Source organism: Nerophis ophidion, linkage group LG10 (genome assembly GCF_033978795.1).
Source record: "Nerophis ophidion isolate RoL-2023_Sa linkage group LG10, RoL_Noph_v1.0, whole genome shotgun sequence".
Classification (NCBI taxonomy): Eukaryota; Metazoa; Chordata; class Actinopteri; order Syngnathiformes; family Syngnathidae; genus Nerophis; species Nerophis ophidion.
The window spans coordinates 73361058-73383344 of record NC_084620.1 but is presented as its reverse complement, the minus strand read 5'-3'; the positions used below and the strand labels follow the sequence as shown (position 1 = coordinate 73383344).

At 39.2% G+C, this 22287-nt stretch overlaps 1 protein-coding gene and 1 non-coding gene across 2 annotated transcripts; one reads left to right on the top strand and one right to left on the bottom strand.

Moving 5' to 3' along the window:
• Positions 1 to 1578: 1578 nt before the first annotated feature.
• On the bottom strand, positions 1579 to 3602 carry LOC133561279 (gastrula zinc finger protein xLCGF3.1-like). The gene has a single exon (XM_061914642.1). The coding sequence runs from the start codon at positions 2906 to 2908 to the stop codon at positions 1916 to 1918; it is 993 nt and encodes a 330-aa protein (XP_061770626.1). The 5' UTR covers positions 2909 to 3602; the 3' UTR covers positions 1579 to 1915.
• Positions 3603 to 15757: 12155 nt separating this feature from the next.
• trnay-gua (transfer RNA tyrosine (anticodon GUA)) lies at positions 15758 to 15844 on the top strand. Its single transcript is given in 2 exon segments — positions 15758 to 15794; positions 15809 to 15844. It is a non-coding gene; the product is annotated as a tRNA-Tyr (tRNA).
• The last annotated feature ends 6443 nt before the right edge of the window (positions 15845 to 22287 follow it).

Genomic DNA, 22287 nt, shown 5'->3' with positions numbered 1-22287 from the left:
AGTCAAACTACCTTGAGATAAATTTTGCAATTGTCAATGCCAACAAAGAAATGGACTCAAAAAAACGCTATAAAAGTTATGGTAGCTTGATGCTAATATACATTGGCTTTGCTATTGACATGCTACTGGTTAGCATTAGCAATTTCTCATGACGTTAACACCCACCAAATGAGTTAATTAAAACTATAACTAAGATGAATGTTAGAATCAGACAGCTGGTGCATAATAAATCCAATATTTACAGTATTAACACTTTTTTGGGCGCAACAAAACACATTATGAATTTACACTACAGCCATCTAGCGTACTGGACTTGCAAATGTAAATAAAGCTACATGTAAATGATGATATGAAAACAAAAAAAACAAAAAACAAAGGGTAACGAAAGGACCGCAGTTATCAATAATAATCTTATTTTTAAACGTTGCAATATAAATTTATCGCAAACAATCAAAATTATTAACAGACACAAAAGTACCAAAAAGTCGTACTGTTGAGGACTGGTATTGATTTGGAGGTAGTGGAATTTGTTCCGAATCGGTTGAAATGTGAACAGTACCCATCCCTACCAGCAAGTGTTGTTGTACTGGAAACTAATTTACAAACACAACTTCATCACACACAATACTCCACTATGGAATTGTTCTTATATTAAAATGAGAAACAAATCCATCTTTGTACAGCAATGGTTTGAAAAAGGCATTTGGTCACTGATGCACTTATTGACTGATAAAAATAGTTTATTATTTGAAGATTTCATTAAGTACAACCTGGAACAAGAAAAAAACTCATAACTTAAAATTTTCCATTCTTTCTAAGGCAAAATAAATAGTTTGAGAAAAAAACGACGGAATTGACCACTTAAAGTAATATTTTGGATGTTGTTTTGCAATTGAAGACAACACTTGTTCGATCTGTGATAGGAAAACACAATAAACTGTTTTTTTTAAGAATGTATGCAAAGTAAATCTCTGTGGGATGATGTACAATATTGGCTTTTGCCTGACACTCCAAACTTTGACTGATATTGATGTTGTTTTGGGGATGTTAAAAAAGAAAATAAAAAACATTAAAACAAATGTTTAAAACACAATATATATAATACACAAATGTAAGTTTGTAAAAACAAAACCATCCTTTCACAAAAAAAAAAATCTGCCATTTTCTCTCACTTTTATACTGCATAAAGGTCTGGGGACATACATGTAAAACAATCACAACACAATCATCATAATACAGAGTAATGACGATAATGAATAAAAATGATTGTAGAGACCCAACAAATGGTTTAAAAAGACACATTTTAAAATTGTATAAAAGACAACTGTTTAAATGATGTATAAAGTAAATAACAATATGCTTCCTGAAGTGGTCCAGAAGATGTTTCAGATGTGAACCAGTACATATGTATATAATAAATAGGGGCTAATCTATGGGATGATTAACAATTACAAATACAATATTTCATATAATTAAGTCTAAAATTGTATGATGAATATACAGGATATATGTATATATATATATATATATATATATATATATATATATATATGTGTGTGTGTGTGTGTATGTGTGTGTGTGTATACATACGCACAAAATGTTTATTGCATGTAAAATGTGTGTTGTACTGTTTACTCAGCTTTTTACTCAAATTGTTCTGTCCATTTTTTAATAAAAGTACACAATGTTGCATATTAATGCATGTGCTTGACTGAAAAAAGGATTAATATAAAATATCTAATCTATAAATGTGGAAGCATTTTAAAAAGATTGTTGGAAAAACAACAATGTCACACATGTTATATGTGCTGATGTTGTTAGAAAGTCAAAATGAAAGTCTGGACAGTTTATTTCAAATCCTGCAGTTTCATTTGCTGCTGCTGTTCTCACCAGCACACTTGTGTTTCTTACACTGCTACTTAGAAGACAATCTTTCACCACACACACTGCAACTCAACACTTTCTCTCCTGGGTGTCTTCTCATGTGTACTACAAGGGTCGATCGCTCACAAAAGCTTCTGTTACAGATTGAACAGGAATGTGAATTTTCACCAGTGTGTGTTCTCTTGTGTACTTTCAAACACCAGTTTTCTGTAAAACCTTTATCACAGATTGAACAGGAAAAAGGTTTTTCACCAGTGTGTGTTCTGTCGTGCAGTTTTAAATGATGACTTTGTGTAAAACCTTTACCACAGACTGAACAGGAAAACGGTTTTTCACCAGTGTGTGTTCTCTTGTGTACTTTCAAACACCAGTTTTCTGTAAAACCTTTATCACAGATTGAACAGGAAAAAGGTTTTTCACCAGTGTGTGTTCTGTCGTGCAGTTTTAAATGATGACTTTGTGTAAAACCTTTACCACAGACTGAACAGGAAAACGGTTTTTCACCAGTGTGTGTTCTCATGTGCACTTTTAACCATCGACTTTCTGTAAAACCTTTACCACAGATTGAACAGACAAAAGGTTTTTCACCAGTGTGTGTTCTCATGTGTGCTTTTAAAAGGGGACTTTGTACAAAATCTTTACCACATTCTGAGCAAGAAAAAGGTTTTTCACCAGTGTGTGTTCTCATGTGTCTTTTCAAATTTTGACTTTCTGTAAAACCTTTACCACAGGTTGAGCAGGTAAAAGGTTTTTCACCAGTGTCCGTTCTCATGTGTCTTTTCAAATTTTGACTTTCTGTAAAACCTTTACCACAGGTTGAACAGGAAAAAGGTTTTTTACCAGTGTGTGTTCTCATCTGTATTTTCAAATTGTGACTTTCTACAAAACCTTTGACACAGGTTGAACAGACAAAATGTTTTTTACCACTGTGTATTCTCATGTGCACTTTCAAACTCCAATTTTGTGTAAAACCATTACCACATATTGAACGGATAAAAGGTTTTTCTCCAGTGTGTCTGCTCATGTGTGTTTTCAGACGACATGTGTGTTTTCAGACGACAACCTCTATAAATGGGTTGTACTTGTATCGCGCTTTTCTACTTTCAAGGTACTCTTTGACACTACTTCCACATTTACCCATTCACACACTGATGGAGGGAGCTGCCATGCAAGGTGCTAACCAGCACCCATCAGGAGCAAGGGTGAAGTGTCTTGCTCAGGACACAATGGACGTGACGAGGTTAGTACTAGGTGGGGATTGAACCAGGGACCCTCGAGTTGCGCACGGCCACTCTCCCACTGCGCCACGCCGTCCCTATTATTACATCATTCCCAGTACTATGTTCTCAAATAAAGTAACCAGATATTAACAGTAAATAAACAAGTACATTAATAATAATTGTTTCGACAAAATAATACAATTAGAAAAGACACAATATGTTACTGCATATGTCAGCTGCCAAATTAAGAGCCTTTGTAAACAGTTTTGAAATTCTTCTATTATCAATCATATACCAAATGATGTATCGTGACATATATTGTTATTAGGATATAGATTTGAGGTCATATCACTCATACCAAACATTGTTTCGCCGAGTCATTTTGTTTAGCCCACCAAATATGTTTATTTTTTTATAATCTTCAGATGTGTGTGTATTAAGGGTGTAACGGTACGTGTATTTGTATTGAACCGTTTCGGTACGGGGGTTTGGGTTCGGTTCGGTGGTGTATCGAACAAGTTTCCACACGGACATATTAAGTAGCGCACCACACGTTGTGTAAACAATGAACACTGAGGCACAACACACGGCATGCTAGCAATGACCGGGCTACTACAAAGAGTAAAAACCAGAGCTGGAAGACCCTCCTGCCTCGTTAAGATCTCCCGTTTGGGAACACTTCGGCTACGCAGTGCGATACAACAATGGATAACATGGCTTCAACAAAGAGAAAGACGAACAAACGCAGCTCCCACTGCATTCAAGCAGCTTCTACTCGGCAACTCAGGCAGGGCTAAAGCAATAACAAATGCTGTTGGTGTTTTTACAGCAGCAGATTTAAGACCATAGTGCATTAAAAACTAGATTTTGACACACTTCTATGGTGGAAATACAATGAGCCCACATATCCTCTTACTGCCAAGTTAGCCAGGCACTACCTCACGATACCTGCTACCTCTGTGTCCAGCGAAAGGGTATTTTTCACAGCTGGGGATATTGTAACTGCAAGCAGGTCTGCTCTTTCTGCAGACAAGGTGGTTAAACTAATTTTTCTGGCAGAAAACATGAAAATTGAGTGAAAGTCATCAGGGTTATAGGGTGGGGAGGGGGAAGAAAAGTTAATCTGAGGCTGAGTTGACTTGAAACTGTTTAATGTTGCACTTTTTGTATGTAGAAGGAAAGTTTTGTCATTTTATTTAATCCGAGCTACAACTTGAAGCAGTTTTATGTTGCACTTTATACGTTAAAATGTTGCATTTTATAAGTAGAAAGGTTTTGTTAAGAAACCAATTCAGAGCCTTATCTTATTTTGTTTTTAATTATATATATATATATATATATATATATATATATATATATATATATATATATATATATATATATATATGTATATATATATATATATATATATATATATGTCCAGAGTCGGGACCTGGGGTGGACCGCTCGCCTGTGCAACGGTTGGGGACATCTCTGCGTTGCTGACCTGTCTGCGCTCGGGATGGTCTCCAGCTGGCCCCACTATGGACTGGACTCTCACTATTATGTTAGAAACTGGCTGGCCTGGGAACGCCTCGGGATCCCCTAGAAAGAGCTGTATGAAGTGGCTGGGGAAAGGAAAGGCTGGGCTTCCCTACTTAGGCTGCTGGCCCCGCGACCCGACCTCAGATAAGCAGAAGAAGATAGATGGATGGATGTGTAACACAACTTGATGTTTCTTGAAAACATTGTCCAGTAGTTGATGTTGTCGCTCCTTCTCCTTTTTTGTTGGACAAAGTTCCTCCTCTTATTATGTTGTCGTTTTTTTCTTTTTTTTTCTAAAATCACAAATATTTCTTCAACGGCAGCAGTTAGTCGCTGATTCAGCAACACTCACATCATTTGTAATGTAGACATGTTCACACAATAAAAACACTTTACACTTACATTGGATCTCTGCTTTGATGTGTCGATCACTTCCGCCTCTCTTTGTTAGCAGCTAACAAGCTAAGCTAACCAGCAGGCTAGGCTAGCACGTCAAAGTGCACTCAGACTAATGTATCCGCATACAAACAATTAATAAGGACGTTTACTCTGTTAAACGACACACATGTGCACATGTACGTTGTAATTAAGACATGTAACCATAATAACCAATACAACGTCTTGTTTTGTTCTACCTCCTGTGTGACGTCATCGAGGTGTTCTCAACCGCAGAACAAATGTTGGCCAAATACGTGTTTCACTTGGACAATAGTGAGTGGTGCACACTTCCTTCAAACACGTGTTTCACTGGGACAATAGTGAGTGGTGCACACTTCCTTCAAACACGTGTTTCACTGGGACAATAGTGAGTGGTGCACACTTCCTTCAAACACGTGTTTCACTGGGACAATAGTGAGTGGTGCACACTTCCTTCAAACACGTGTTTCACTGGGACAATAGTGAGTGGTGCACACTTCCTTCAAACGCGTGTTTCACTGGGACAATAGTGAGTGGTGCACACTTCCTTCAAACACGTGTTTCACTGGGACAATAGTGAGTGGTGCACACTTCCTTCAAACACGTGTTTCACTGGGACAATAGTGAGTGGTGCACACTTCCTTCAAACACGTGTTTCACTGGGACAATAGTGAGTGGTGCACACTTCCTTCAAACACGTGTTTCACTGGGACAATAGTGAGTGGTGCACACTTCCTTCAAACACGTGTTTCACTGGGACAATAGTGAGTGGTGCACACTTCCTTCGCCCGGCCACAGAAGACAAAAAAGAGTTGCTGGTGTAACAATAGGAAGAATATATTCCACTCCTCTCTTGTACACGCGGCTTATGAGGTAATATACATGATATATTTTCATATTATTTATCTTATTTACCTCATATGTTGTTCGAAGCTAACGTGCTAGCGTTAGCCCGCTAGCAGGCCTTTGTAGCAAATGCGAGCGTTTTTTTTTTGAGGAGTGTATTTTATATTTTCTCTATGAGAATTATATTGACTTATTTAATACTATAACAGTATTTTTGTTGTATATTACAGTCACGCTTAACATCATTGAATATTTGTTACTAGAAAGAAACGAACGTCTCGAAATTTAAGTCTGGAATAAGTCACATGGTATAATAATAATAATAATACATTTTATTTGGTATAGCACTTTTCAGTGTACTCAAAGATGCTTTACAGGATGAACAAAAAATATTATTGTTATTGTAATGACAGTGTAATATAATGTATTATTGCAGTGGTCTGCTTTATGTTGGTGTCAACTTTATTAGCAATAAATACAAATGATGTTTGCACGCACTTCTATTACCTTGATAACATCCATCCATCCATTTTCCTACCGCTTGTCCCTATTTGAGGTTGCGAGGGGGGACAGGGGGTGTTGGAGCCTATCTCAGCTGGATTGGGTGGACATATCATGGAAATTAAATCGACTGATGTTTGTTATTACGAAAACACTATTTGCACAATTGTAAGTGATTAATGCTTATTCAGTCGGACTAAAATAAATATTTAATTAAATAAATGTTAAATATTAAAAATAGCTTTAATATACTGCACACAAAATGAATTTAGATTAGATTAGATAGTACTTTATTTATTCCGTCAGGAGAGTTCCTTCAGGAAAATTACAACTTTCAGCACAATCCCATTCAAGATCAGACAAACATTATAGGGAGACAGAACAGGATCGCTGACGGGTCTGCCGGCTTCCAGCGCCCCTTACAAAAAAGATGACATACAGGTAAAGATTAAAATAAAATTAAAAAAAATTTGCATCAATATTTTGTATGTAGTCAAAACATGAGGTGCCCAAATATTTGAAATAATTGTTTACATTTATGAATTTGTGTATATATATATATACAGTATATATATATATATATATATATATATATATATATATATGTATATATATATATATATATACATATATATATATATATATATATATATATACATATATACATATATGTATATATATACTCGCTGGCACTTGTTCCAAGTGCTTCGCTGTTTTCTGTTGGGTTAAAAATGTTGCTTTCGCAGAAGAAAGTTAAAGTAGCAATGATTGTCACACACACACTAGGTGTGGTGAAATGTGTCCTCTGCATTTGACCCATCCCCTTGATCACACCCTGGGAGGTGAGGGGAGCAGTGGGCAGCAGCGGTGCCGCGCCCGGGAATCATTTATGGTGATTTAACCCCCAATTCCAACCCTTGATGCTGAGTGCCAAGCAGGGAGGTAATGGAAAACAAGGAGAGGATATTGTGTGTAAAAATAAAGCCAACCGACCACAGCTCTGTAGTCCTGGTCACCGTTGACGTGAGGTGGGACTATTTTGGAGGTGCACGTCAAGGTTGGCTGGTAGGTTGGTAGTGGGAGGAGCCAGTTGGCGTCACTTGATGCTGCAGCACAATGACACTTTTATACGTGCAGACTGACTTCATGCAGTCATGACGGTATTAAAATCCCAGCAGGAGGTTTTCTATAAGTTGTTACTTTTTAAACAATAATTAATGTAAATGCAGAAAATAGGATCAATGACACAATTCATAATAATCAATAACTGATGATTATTCCATGTGTAGAAGAACATCACCACAAAGTGGTGTCAGTCCACTTGGAAAATATTATATTTGATAGACTAAAAAATATTTGACACATCTGAGCTGAAGTTTGTTTGTGTTGTCTTGCGGACGTCCAACAGATGAACGCTCGTCAAGAAGAACGTCCCCTTCAGCAGCAGGAGGATCCACAGCCCCCCCACATTAAAGAGGAAGAGGAGGAAGTGTGGATCAGTCAGGAGGGAGAGTGTCCTGTAGGGCAGGAGGAGGCTGATGTCAGCAAGTTTCCACTGACTGTTGTCTCTGTGAAGACTGAAGAGCATGAAGACAAACCACCTGAGTCCTCACAGCTTCATCACAGTCCAAGTAAGCACAACATCCACATATCATCTAATACAATGTTTGTGACACATGTTCATCCGGGGGACACATTTATCACTAAAGATGGAGATATATTTGCTTTTTAACACCACCATTTAAAAATGAATGCTCATCAATCATCAACAGTGTAATTGCTGGGGTGTAACCATGTGACCTAGAGGCCGTCCTCCTTACCTCACGTGGTCAAATGAAGGCAAACATTCAATATGGCTACTGTTTATTTACCTTAGCAGCAAATATGTCAGCATATTTCAAAGGTTTAGTGGTGAAGATAAGAGCTGTACACCAAGTACCATTTTTTTTTTAGTACTGGTTCCTAAAGGCCTACTGAAAGCCACTACTAGCGACCACGCAGTCTGATAGTTTATATATCAATGATGAAATATTAACATTGCAACACATGCCAATACGGCCTTTTTAGTTTACTAAATTGCAATTTTAAATTTCCAGGGAGTTTCGTCTTGAAAACGTTGTGTAATGATGACGTGTACGCAAGACGTCACGGGTTTATAGGAAGTATGAGCGCTGCACACACACACAGCTAAAAGTCGCCTGCTTTAACGGCATAATTACACAGTATTTTGGAGGTCTGTGTTGCTGAATCTTTTGCAATTTGTTCAATTAATATTGGAGAAGTCAAATTAGAAAGATGGAGTTGGGAAGCTTTAGCTTTTAGCCACACAAACACACGGTGATTCCTTGTTTAAAATTCCTGGAGGTGAAACTTTACTATGGATCAGAGCGCGGTCAAGCGAACATGAATCACGACGGAATGTCAACCAGCAGGTTTCGGTGACAAAATTGTGGTTAAAACGTCGCTTCCTTACCGGAGAAAAGCTGAACTTGTGCCATCCATAAAGCTGCCGTCGACTCCCCTGAGACACTGGCATCAAGACACCCGTGGAGACACACCTCCGACTATCAGGTACTATTTAACGCACAAAAACACTAGCAACACAATAGAAAGATAAGGGATTTCCCAGAATTATCCTAGTAAATATGTCTAAAAACATCAAAATCCGTCCCAATGCAATTGCGTTTTTTTTTTTTCTAGTCCGTCGCTATCAATATCTACAAACACAAATCTTTCATCCGCGCTCAAATTAATGGGGAAATTGTCGTTTTCTCGGTCCGAATAGCTGTTTTTGTTGGAGGCTCCCATTAAAAACAATGTGAATATGTGAGGAGCCATCAACATGTGACGTCATCGTCTGCGACTTCCGGTAAAGGCAGGGCTTTTCTCTTAGCACCGAACGTTGCGAACTTTATCGTGGATGTTCTCTACTAAATCCTTTCAGCAAAAATATGGCAATATCGTGAATGATCAAGTATGACACATAGAATGGACCTGCTATCCCCGTTTAAATAAAATCTCATTTCTGTAGGCCTTTAAATCTAATCGTTTGAATTTAGAGGACAACTGCACTTTTTGGGGGAATTTTTTCTATCCTTCACAATCATTATAAAATACATGACTATTGATATATATATTTTTAAATCACATTGTAACTCATGAATGTAAATAAAAGTCCACATGCAATGGAGCCAATGAGAGGTCCTCTATAACCATCCAAAAAGCGCCAACAATACTACATTTGCATTTTGTGGCTTGAATACCAACCAAGTATTAGTGATGTTGTTATTATAAGTGGCCTCTCACCTGGATAATAGAAGGATGAGGACGTACTCTGACAAGTTGATTCCCTTTGACAGCCAATTTAGGCCCGAAAAGAGGCTTGGCTTCACCCCCCATACCGTGCGACGATTATGAGTCTTTCCTCATCTAAACGGGAATATAACAAGATTCTATCAGTCTGCGTCATAGTGACAGCAGACATTGTACAGTAAGTGATGTTTTATTATGTTTGTTGGCTCTCAGGAAGTCTGCAGTGTGTAATATTTAGTGATGTTGAAAAAAAAGCACATGTAGTGATGCTTTTTTGAAAGTAATGCGCTAATAAGCAAACATACGTAAATAATCCATCTTTTTAAAAAAGTACCTGTTACTAAATGACATATATACCTACTGCATGTACATAAAACCTTAATGGAGGTGTTTGGATGCTTTTTAAGTTATTTTTAGGCAGAATAGTGCGACTCTAATAGCCTCTATTGTAAACAGATTGTGATCGCATTTATTACTATTTAGAATGCATAAAAAAGAAAATTATGTGTTCTTGATAGGCAAAATAAATTACAAAAGTGCGGTTTCCTTTTAAATGAAGTATATTTATTTAGCGCGTTTCTCTAGTGACTCAGAGTGCTTTACATAGTGAAACCCATGATCTAAGTTACATTTAAACCAGTGTGGGAGCAGGTGGGTAAAGTACCTTGCTCAAGGACACAACGGCAGTGACTAGGATCGAACCTGAAACCGTCCAGTTGCCTTAGATTGTATTAAATTCTATCAAAATCTCGTAAAAATCATAAACACATCCTAGAAATGTCTCAATAATTCCATGAAGAATCTTTTTATTTAGGAACATTCTAATGTAACGTGTTTCTATCTACACTTCCGTTAAAATGTAATAATCACTTAGTCTTCTCTTTTGTTCAAATGTAATAATCACTGTTTTTGTTGTTTGATACTTTAGTTTTGGCTGATACTACAAATGTTGGTATCGATCCAGTACCAAATAGTTTCAGAAGCAGTATCGGTCGTACCAATGCGGATACTGGTATTTAAAGTCATCAGGATAATTGAATGATTACATTTTTGTTGGCAATCATAATCAGACAAAAACACAGGATGGTGGTGTTAGAATATCAATTGAATATTAAAATATGGCTCTCAATTAAATCATTAGGTTTATGCCCTTAAAGTCTTCCTTTTTACTGAGTTTGTAAACAATAACAAACTCAACAAAATATATATATATATATATATATATGTATATATATATATATATAAATATATATATATATATATATATATATATATATATAATACAAAATATCGATCAAACTTCTGTAATTACCTTATATTGATATTATGCTTGGTAATGTTATCGTGAATTTTTGTATGGATCAGTCCACATCTGTTTAAATTTAAGAGCTTTAGCAGGGTTTCTGTGCGTCATTAAAAAGCATTAAAAATCATTGAACGGACTTTGCCTAAATTAAGGCCTTAAATGGTGTTAAAAAGCATTAAATACAATGTCCAGAGGCATTAAAATATTCACACAATCGTAGGCCAGGACCGATATAAATGAAAATAAACCTAATAACTTAATTATTGCCGTCATCAATATATTGCTATATCCAAGTGTGTCCTTCTTGGTCTGTGGATTTTAAACTGGACTAAGAGGTCTCACTTTGTTTATCCCACAGTAGACTTACATGAACAAAGTGGGCCTCTTGTCAGTCATTCACAATCTTTGTTTCAACTACTTGCAATTCTCCTCCACATGATTTCCTGTGTGCAGTAGTGTTAGCGACACTCGTTTTCATGTTGGAGATGGAAATAGTCATTTTAATACAACGCTGTAGTACAGACCTCCGTATAGCTGCCCAGGATATGCCTGTTTTATGATTCTTTAATTTTGGGCCTTTTAGAATCAGAATGTTTTCATCCCTTTGTGTCAATTAAGTGAAATTAGGTCTGACAACCTTTTGACAAGTTGACTTCATCTCCATTAGGACTTTTCAAAGTGTAAAATACCATCCACCTTAAACAGAATATTCTACTTTGAAAGTAAACTGGATCATTTATTTTGTGTTCATACATGACTTCCTGTCCCACACGAGCAGATTTTAGCTCAATTGAACCACTTTGTTGTGTCGACCACTAAATATAGAAGCCAGCTGGTGGAAACTGACACATTGACTTGAAAACAAAAAACGGAACAAGTTTGTCGCTATGGGGGCGCCGTTCCACATCCAATGGGAATCCCCGGTTTCACATACAAACGTTGCTTGGTGAGATCAATGACGAAACATTACTTCAGGTTCAAGGCATGAAGCAAAAGGAAATACACTTTCAACCCACAGCCCTCGCAGTGAGCGAACTCGACCACAAGATGGCATCATAGCTGAGACAACAATACAGAATACAGATTTACACTGTAAACAACCTCATCTTTTCTCCAAGCTTATACATCAGTAAGTGACATTAACATCACAGGGGCCGCTGGAGCCTATCCCAGCTGCATTCAGGTTAAAGGGAATTTATCACAATTTAGATTTTAGGCCATATTGCCCATCCCTCGTAAAAAGTGGTCTTCTATTCCTGTGAATAATGTTGTAAAGAGCAATGTGTTTGTTTTCAGGCCAATTAATATAATCACTTTTTTTTTAAGTACATGTAAACTTACTGAATGCCTCATGTGACTGAGCAAATCTGGACATTTCTCAAGCATGTTTGTCATTGTGTGTCCTGCAGACATCTGTGGAGAACAAGGTCTGCCTGAAAAAAAGGAGAGTAGCTTCAGGATGGTGAAGGAGGATCCTTCAAAGAGGAAGACCAGGCGCCACGGACCCTCTGGCGTCTCCTTTTCCTCTTTGACACAGACCCTTCCCTGTAAAAAGGAAGAGGAAGACTCACTGACGCCCCACATTAAAGAGGAAGAGGAGGAACACAGCATCACTCAAGAGGGAGATCATCTTGAAGGACTGGAGGAGTTCCCAGTGACTGGTGTCCCTGTGAAGAGTGAAGATGATGAGGTGAAAGGTGAAAGTGAGGAGAGGGGAGGGGGGGAGCCTCCAAGCAGCAGCTCAACACAACACATGACAACAGAAGCTGATGGAGACCACTGTGGAGGATCACAAGCAGACAAGCTCTTAGCTCCACTATCAGATAGTGAGGACACAACGTCACACTCTCCTGACACTGATGATGAAGACTCTAAAGATGATAAGACATGTCACACGGACAACACTCACTTCACATCTTCTCACTGTCACAAAACCTTTAAATACCATTGTCGTCTGAAAAGACACATGAGAACACACACTGGAGAAAAACCTTTTATCTGTTCAGTCTGTGGTAAAGGTTTTGTTCGAAGTCACAATGTGAAAGTGCACATGAGAACACACACTGGTGAAAAAGCTTTTATCTGTTCAGTCTGTGGTAAACGTTTTGTTCGAAGTCATAATGTGAAAGTACACATGAGAACACACACTGGCGAAAAAACGTTTTCTTGTTCAATCTGTGGTAAAGGTTTTATACAAAGTCAATATTTGAAAGTGCACATGAGAACGCACACTGGAGAAAAACCTTTTCCCTGTTCAACCTGTGGTAAAGGTTTCACACAAAATCAATATTTGAAAGTACACATGAGAACACACACTGGTGAAAAATCGCATTCTTGTTCAATCTGCAACAAAAGCTTTTGTGACCGATCAAACCTTGTAGCACACATGAGAAGACACCCAGGAGAGAAAGTGCTGAGTTGCAGTGTGTGTGGTGAAAGATTGTCTTCTAAGTACCAGTGTAAGAAACACAAGTGTGCTGGTGAGAACAGCAGCAGCAAATGAAACTGCAGGATTTGAAATAAACTGTCCAGACTTTCATTTTGACTTTCTAACAGCTTTATGATTCATTTGTTGGGTCTCTATAATCTATTTTATTCATTATCGTTATTACTCTGTATTATAATGATTGTGTTGTGATTGTTTTATATGTATGTCCCCAGACCTTTATGCAATATACAAGTGAGAGAAAATAGCAGATTTTTTTTTTGTTTTTGTGAAAGGATTTTGTTTTTACAAACTTACATATCTGGATACATCAAATAAATCCAGTATTGTGTTCTAAACATTTTTTCTGTATTTTTTTCTTTTTTCAACATCCCCGAAACAACATCAATATCAGTCAAAGTTTGGAGTGTCAGACAAAAGCCAATATTGTACATCATCCCACAGAGATTTACTTTGCATACATTCTTAAAATAAACTGTTTATTGTGTTTCCCAATCACAGAACCAACAAATGTTGTCTTCAATTGCAAAACAACATCCAACATATTATTTTAAGAGGTCAAATCCATCTTTTTTTCTGAGATTAACTCTTTTGCCTTGGAAAGAATGGAAACTTTTAAATTATGAGTATTTTTTTATTCCAGATAAAATAAGAAGAAATAGCAAAGGATTAAAAAAGATGCAGTAACTAGAATATTTTGAATACAAGCCTTTTTAAATGTTGTAATATTTTGTTTATTTGCAGGTCATACTTAATTAAATCTTGAAATATTAACATATTTTTATCATTCAATAAGTGCATCAGTGACCAAATGCCTTTTTCAAACCATTGCTGTACAAAGATGGATTTGTTTCTCATTTTAATATAAGAACAATTCCATAGTGGAGTATTGTGTGTGATGAAGTTGTGTTTGTAAATTAGTTTCCAGTACAACAACACTTGCTGGTAGGGATGGGTACTGTTCACTTCTAATTCCATGTTTTATGTGTTATATATGTCAATATATTGTGTGTTTGTATTTTGCCAACATGGTAGAATCACATGATAGGCAGGTTGTATCATGTTTTTCTGTCACCTTGAGGAAATGGCATAAAGAAGAAGATGACAATATAATGTCACTTGGACAATGATGTACAGAACAGAGGCGATGTATTTCCTTTTTATTTTTGCTTTTAGCTGATTCTTTTTTTTATTATTATTTCGCAAAACCTCTCCATTATCCAGCTATGGATTTCTGGTAGCTGCTTAAAAGGAGATGGAAGGGGACAGTGAGCTGATGTATGAGGAAGGTATGGACATGGATAGGACTAGAGGGGAGAGAAGGTCATGAAGGTAAGTCGAGTGCTAAAAGAGTAGAAAAGAGTAAAAAGATTATAGTGGTGTCAGGTTCAAACACTGATGCGTCTATTAAACAGACGAGAAGGAAGAAATCATGCACAGACAGAGTTACATTTTGCTCAATTGAGGAGAGATGTGTTTTGGGCTGTACTCTAGTTACAGATCCAAACTACGTTCTAAAAGTCCAGCCCACGTGCTGCCTCTATTTATTTGGGAGGTCCCTGGTTACATCACCGAGGCTGTCGCTGAGGGAAGGGGGTCATCTTCACAGCTCCAGCTAGACACAATATATAATTATACATAAATGCAAATGTGCTGACAGTCGTGATATCACCTTGTCTCTGTTCTGTTTACGTCACGGTACTCGATGTTCGGTCTTGGCAGTCAGCAGGCCGGTTCTGGAAACAAACACTAATAAGAGACTTGCTTGCAATCTTGTGGATTGCCAGCTTTGCACAGACAAAGAAAAAATAATGTCAGCACACTTGATAATAACCATAGCAACAGCCTTTAAGCATAAGAGTTGTGTGATAATATACCGTAGTTCCTTGAATAGGCGCCGGGGCGCTAATTAATTTAAAACCTCTTCTCACTCCTGCGCTTAATCAAGGCATGCGGTAAAAGTAAGCAGGAGCTAATAATTTTAAAACCTCTTCTCACCCGTGCGCTTACCAGTGGCATGCAGTAAAAATCTGACTGTGATTAAAAAATAAATAAATACAAATTTATTCTGTGGCCGCGGCCCGGTGGTTGGGGACCACTGCTCTACAAGGTTTCTCATTGTCATCCCATTGGGTTGAGTTTTTTCTTGCCCTGATGTGGGATCTGAGCCGAGGATGTCATTGTGGCTTGTGCAGCCCTTTGAGACACTTGTGATTTAGGGCTATAGAAGTCAACTTTGATTGATTAATTGCTTGATACTAAAGTGACTCAAAAATCAGAATTAGTATTGTTTGACCCCAACCTTCGATAGCTCAGTTGGTAGAGCGGAGGACTGTAGTTGCTCATGCTGAAATCCTTAGGTCGCTGGTTCAAATCCGGCTCGAAGGATCACCCGTTACGCTTTTTTTTTTTTTAATTAAATCAAGTTAAACAACACAAGATACACTTACAATTAGTGCACCAACCCAAAAACTGTCCCTCCCTCATTCTCACTCATTCATACATTACATTTCTGTGTGACGTCGTTCAAATAAGAATCCAAATAATGTCTTACATCCTGAGGATGTAAACTGTGTGTTGTTTTGGCGTAAGATATTTACGAAACACAACCTGTCCTACAGTAAGATGTTTCTTTCTGTAGGGATAGTGATGCAATGGATTATGTGTCTCACTACGGACTAGAAGATTCTAGGTTCAACTCCTGGCCAGCGTGCTGTTGTTTGTTAACTCAACTGAAACAATATTCTGTGTGATTTTTGGGGGGAGTTTATTTTGCTTTGGCTTTTCTAAATCTACAAACTGAAAAATGTGTTTTTTTTCTCTTTATTATTGTGAATGTATAACTGGTAGTTGTATCTGTTCTTATACTCGGGGCATTCAATCAGAATAAAGTGGGTGAGGAAAAAGGTGAGCACAACAATATAAACGTGACTATTTTACATCTTAGCAGTTGTTCTTTACACCACAATGGAGTAAAACCTAAATATTTCCCCAGAACATCAAGTATTAGCACACTGATTGAGATTCTCTTCCATGATGTCGTTCAAACAGAATGTGGCTTGAGCAGATGGTTTAACATTAGACATCAGGAGAGCAAACACATTATCAATCAAGATGAGTAGGAACAGCCGTGATGGTATAGTGGTTAGTACTCTGTGTTGTGGTCACAGCAACCCTGCTTCAATTCCGGGTCATGACGCTTAAACTGCTTTTCTTTTCAGCATTTTTCATCTATACTTGAAGACTTATTTATTAGCCTGCTAAGAACTTTTGAAAATTTCTGAAAAATCTGCCAAATGTTTGCAGTAATCATAACATTCTCGGTAGTAAAACATTCTTCAGAAGCATTTTGGTACATTTTTTAGAGACCCTGAAATGCTCAGTCATGGAGCGCAAGACATTCTTTTTGAGCTTCCGGGATTCAAGTACCTGTTCTGCTGACCAATACTAGACTTTGAGACCCCTTGAAAAGACCTCCTTCCACCCCTCAAAAGTCACCAATAGGGCAGACCTTGGTTACATTTGAATATGTAAACCCAAAGCATTCGTATGGATGAAGTAGCTCAGTTGGGAGAGAGTCAGACTGGAGATCTGAAGGTCCCTGGATCGATCCTGGGTTTCAGCGTAAATATGTGTGCTTCTAAAATGGTAGCTATTGTTAATAAGCCTCCTGTGGCTCTCACAATACTGAAATGGTCTCCCTGGCCTGCCAGCCTTGCTGGTGGACTCCTAGTATCAGTTGTTACAAACATTTCCTCCATTTTTAATTTGGACAACCGTTACGTGGTTTAACGGTCTTTAACTGAGCCTTACATCGGGCTGTTTCAAACACAAATTTGTTGCCTTAGGGGTTTGTCTTGGACTGAATAACTTGAAACTGAGAGTAATAAAGCTGAGCTCAGTGTGAGGTGAAGGTGCATCTAACACACCTACAGCAAAATATTAACCACAACTTTTTCATACAGATACACTGTCTAACAATTTGTGTTTAAGGTATTGTGGTTAAACCTTCAGATGATCACATTAACGCTCTCCCACCTGAACTAAAGTGGATGTGAGGGATGTTTTTGAATATCAGTTTTTCAAATTAAATAGAGAAAAAACAATCATTGTTGAAAACTATTTAAATTAAATATAGATTCGAAGGACTGCTGCAGGGGGGCAAAGGGACATTTTTTGAGAAATGTATGGAGGTCAGCATCAGCCACTTGAAGAGGGACTTGAACCCTGGACCCTCAGATTAAAAGTCTGATGCTCTGCCGACTGAGCTCCCCAGGACCTTTGATATGCTGATATGTCCAACATCTGAGATAACATCCATATTGGCAATCTCAGGTGAAAGTGAATTAGTCAGCATGTTCAGTGACAAGCTGGGAACTGTCAAAGTTCAAGCTCCCCAAGTGCTTGAACACAAAGCTCATTTTTGACAGATAGGCCAGTTTTACATCCTCATCAAAAAAGAAGGTTTTGACCAAAAAAGAAGCTCCTCTCCCAAAGTTGCAAACTCTGAGCTGCATTTAACTTGGATGCTCCCCAAAATATTGCCAGAAGCATTTTGTTTTAATTTTTAGTGGAGGTTAGCTGCAACAGGTAGAGCTGGTGAAGGCCCAGGCTGCAACAAATAGAAGGTCACTAGATTTTAAAGTCCAACATAAGCAGTCAGTAAAGCCCTGTTTTGGTGGTAAGCCTCATGTAAACTGTGTGTTCCTTTGGCCTAAGATGTTTACGATATACAACTTGTACTACAGTAAAACATTTCTTCACATAGGGCTAGTGGTGCAATGGATAATGCGTCTGACTACAGATTAGAAGATTCTAGGTTCAACTCCTGGCTAGCTCATTGGTTTTTGTTAATTGAACTGAAACAAAATATAGTGCTGTTTCTTTGAGAGTGTTTTTTTGCATTTAAAATAAATATCTACTAACTGGAACATGCATAATTTGTCTTTTTTATTGTGAATAGATAACTGGAAGATGTATCTGTTGTTATACTCGGGACATTCATTTAGAATAAAGTGGGTGAGGAAAAAGGTGAAACAAAACAAATCTTGCCTGAGCACGGCTTCCTCTTGTTAGAGTAAAACATGTTGGGGCTTGGTCACTAGCATTCAAACTAGTTGTGACTATTCTGTCTATGAACATGAACAGGGAAGCAAACACATTATCAGTCAGGATGGTTTGTTACAGCCGTGATGGTATAGTGGTTAGTACTCTGTGTTGTGGCTGCAGCAACCCTGGTGTGACTCCGGTTCATGGCACCATACCCTTCCTGTACTTTTTTGATGTGTGGAGAGACGGAGCAGAGGAGCCAACAGCAGGGTCGGACAAATGTCGGTCCTACCCGCAATGGCGGCCAGGAGGCGGGGCGTGCGGCGGAGAGAGGAGGCGGGACGCACTCAGAGCGACGCCCCCAGCCAGCCAAGTCAGGTGCGTTCACCACACACCTGCGCTCAATCTGCTCATCTATTGTTGCAGCACAAAAGAGGGGAAGGAGGAACGAGCGAGGAGGAGTAGGCGAGGACACCACGGCAAACAGAAAACGAGCACGACGATCAAGGACGAGAGAGTGAGATGACGACCCCCGCAACGGACGCAAACGCCGGATGCCGAAAGGCGTGCGGCGGCGGCAAGCAGGAAGAGCCCGCGCGCTGAAAAGTGACGCGATCGGATGGCCAGAAGAAGACTGCTTTATTGAAATAATAAACAGTCAAACCTGCTATGATGCGTCTTGTGTCCAGTGTCACGGCAACCCACACGGTGACGGTGGCAGGATAACTTTTGAAAAAAGAGGTATTGAACAAGATGTGAAACCAACCAGGTACTCTGGCGAAATTGAAAATATCTATTTGATGTCATTACAGTATTGTCCTTGATGCATCATTTAATATGACTGATGTGTGCTTTGTGCTGTTACTTTATCACTTGGTAAAACTGCATTATAAACTCATGGATCATATCAGTACAATGTTTAACTTCATTACTTAATCCATCCATCCATCTTCTTCGGCTTATCCGAGGTCAGCTCGCGGGGGCAGCAGCCTAAGCAGGGAAGCCCAGACTTCCCTCTCCCCAGTCACTTTGTCCAGCTCTTCCCGGGGGAACCCAAGGCGTTCCCAGGCCAGCCGGGAGACATAGTCTTCCCAACGTGTCCTGGGTCTTCCCCGTGGCCTCCTACCGGTTGGACGTGCCCTAAATCCTGACTAGATGCCCCGAACCACCTCATCTGGCTCCTCTCCATGTGGACGAGCCGCGGCTTTACTTTGAGGTCCTCCCGGATGACAGAGCTTCTCACCCTATCTCTAAGGGAGAGACCCACCACCCAGGCGGAGGAAACTCTTTTGTGCCGCTTGTACCCGTGATCTTGTCCTTTCGGTCATAACCCAAAGCTCATGACCATAGGTGAGGATGGGAACGTAGATCGACCGGTAAATTGAGAGCTTTGCCTCTCGGCTCAGCTCCTTCTTCACCACAACGGATCGATACAGCATCCACATTACGATCCGCCTGTCGATCTCACCATCCACTCTTCCCTCACTCGTGACCAAGACTCCGAGGTACTTGAACTCCTCCACTTGGGGCAGGGTCTCCTCCCCAACCCGCAGATGGCACTCCACCCTTTTCCGGGCAAGAACCATGGACTCGGATTTGGAGGTGCCAATTCTCATCCCAGTCGCTTCACATTCGGCTGCGAACCGATCCAGTGAGAGCTGAAGATCCTGGCCAGATGAAGCCATCAGGACCACATCATCTGCAAAAAGCAGAAACCTAATCCTGCAGTCACCAAACCCGATCCCCTCAACGCCTTGACTGCGCCTCGAAATTCTGTCCATAAAAGTTATGGACTTGAATCCTGGAAGTCAGAATGAAAGTCTGATGTTCTTACAACAGAGCACTTCAGGGTTTCTTCACAACACGTAACAATAAATAAAAATGAAGCAAGATGCTTCTGGCAACATTTTACTTGCATATTTGACCCCGTTCTTGGAAATACTGGTAGATTTGATTGACATGTGTTGCTTTCTTGACACAGAGCCAGTTCAAAGCAATGTTCTCAAATGTTCAGCAGGGTTAAGGTCCAGTCTCTGGAACGGACATTCCAGAAACCTGCCTGAAACCCTTTGAAAACAGTTTTTATGTGTGTTTAATATTGTTGTCTTGTTGGAAAAGCTGCTTGTGTACAAAGATCAGCCTTTTCACTCTTGATTGGAGGTGAGGCAAAGTCTCATCTGACCAGTAAACTTTTCTCCCAAAACTGCCTTGGGTTCGAGCACTTGGCGGGCTTGAGGTTTGACAGTTTCCACTCTGTCACTAAACATCCATCCATCCATTTTCTACTGTTTATCCCTTAAAACCGGACAATTCAAGGCATGCGCCGACTACAGCAGTGATGAACAAACAATATGAAAGTAGGTTTGAGGTTCTAGGTCACATGACTAAAGCTACTGACAATTGAAATCTTCTTAGTTGTAGGGACGGCGTGGCGCAGTGGGAGAGTGGCCGTGCGCAACCTGAGGGTCACTGGTTCAAATCCCACCTAGAACCAACCTTGTGTCCTGAGCAAGACACTTCACCCTTGCTCCTGATGGGTGCTGGTTGGCGCCTTGCATGGCAGCTCCCTCCATCAGTGTGTGAATGTGTGTGTGAATGGGTAAATGTGGAAGTAGTGTCAAAGCGCTTTGAGTACCTTGAAGGTAGAAAAGCGCTATACAAGTACAACCCATTTATCAGTTATTTAGTGAGCCAATGTCAAGTACTTTATTGACGGTCCCTTAAACTAAAGCACTTGTCAGCAGGGACTGACAGACGTGGCATGAGTTTTCAAACAGTCAGCCTGGCTGGATGTTGAATGTCTGTTGAATATCCAATTTGAAACTCATTTGACCTCTGTTTGGCATTTGGAGATCACTCCAGCAGCACTGAGAGCAGTCTGAGTCAAACTACGTTTAGGTAAATGTTGCAATTGTCAATGCCAACAAAGAAATGGACTCAAAAAAACGCTATAAAAGTTATGGTAGCTTGATGCTAATATACATTGGCTTAGCTATTGACATGCTACTGGTTAGCATTAGCAATTTCTCATGACGTTAACACCCACAAAATGAGGTAATAAAAACTATAACTAAGATGAATGTTAGAATCAAACAGCTGGTGCATAATAAATCCAATATTCACAGTATTAACACTTTTTTGGGCTCTACAAAACACATTATGCATTTACACTACAGCCATCTAGCGTACTGGACTTGCAAATGTAAATAAAGCTACATGTAAATGATGATATGAAAACCAAAAAAAACAAAGGGTAGCAAAAGGACCACAGTTATCAATAATAATCTTGTTTTTAAATGTTGCAATACAAATTTATCACAAACAATCAATATTATTAACTCACACAAAAGTACCAAGAAGTCGTGCTGTTGAGGCTTGGTATTGATTTGGAGGTAGTGGAACACTTGATGCATATAATTCCGGTTGAACTTCCGGTTCCGGGTCAACGTGAATGACTGCTCGCTGACTGCTCTTGTTGCAAAAAAGCTAAGTATCGTTCTATTTGTGTGCTTTTAACTGTTTTGCAGCTTTATTTGCAAATCACCCGATCTCTGTCTCACCACTCCGCCCTCAGTTAGCTAGCTGCTAAGCTAACGAGGCTAGCGGAGAAAGGCAGCACCGGTCTGAAGGAAGCTACTCCCCCGCCACCGTGACCACCACTTCCCGAAGACAGCTGGCACTCCACTTGGCGACGGAAAGTTTCTGTGAGTATGGCTTCCTGCGCTTCGTGCACTTTACTCATGGATAGGTCAGGGGCGTCGCCAGACATATTTTACTGGGGC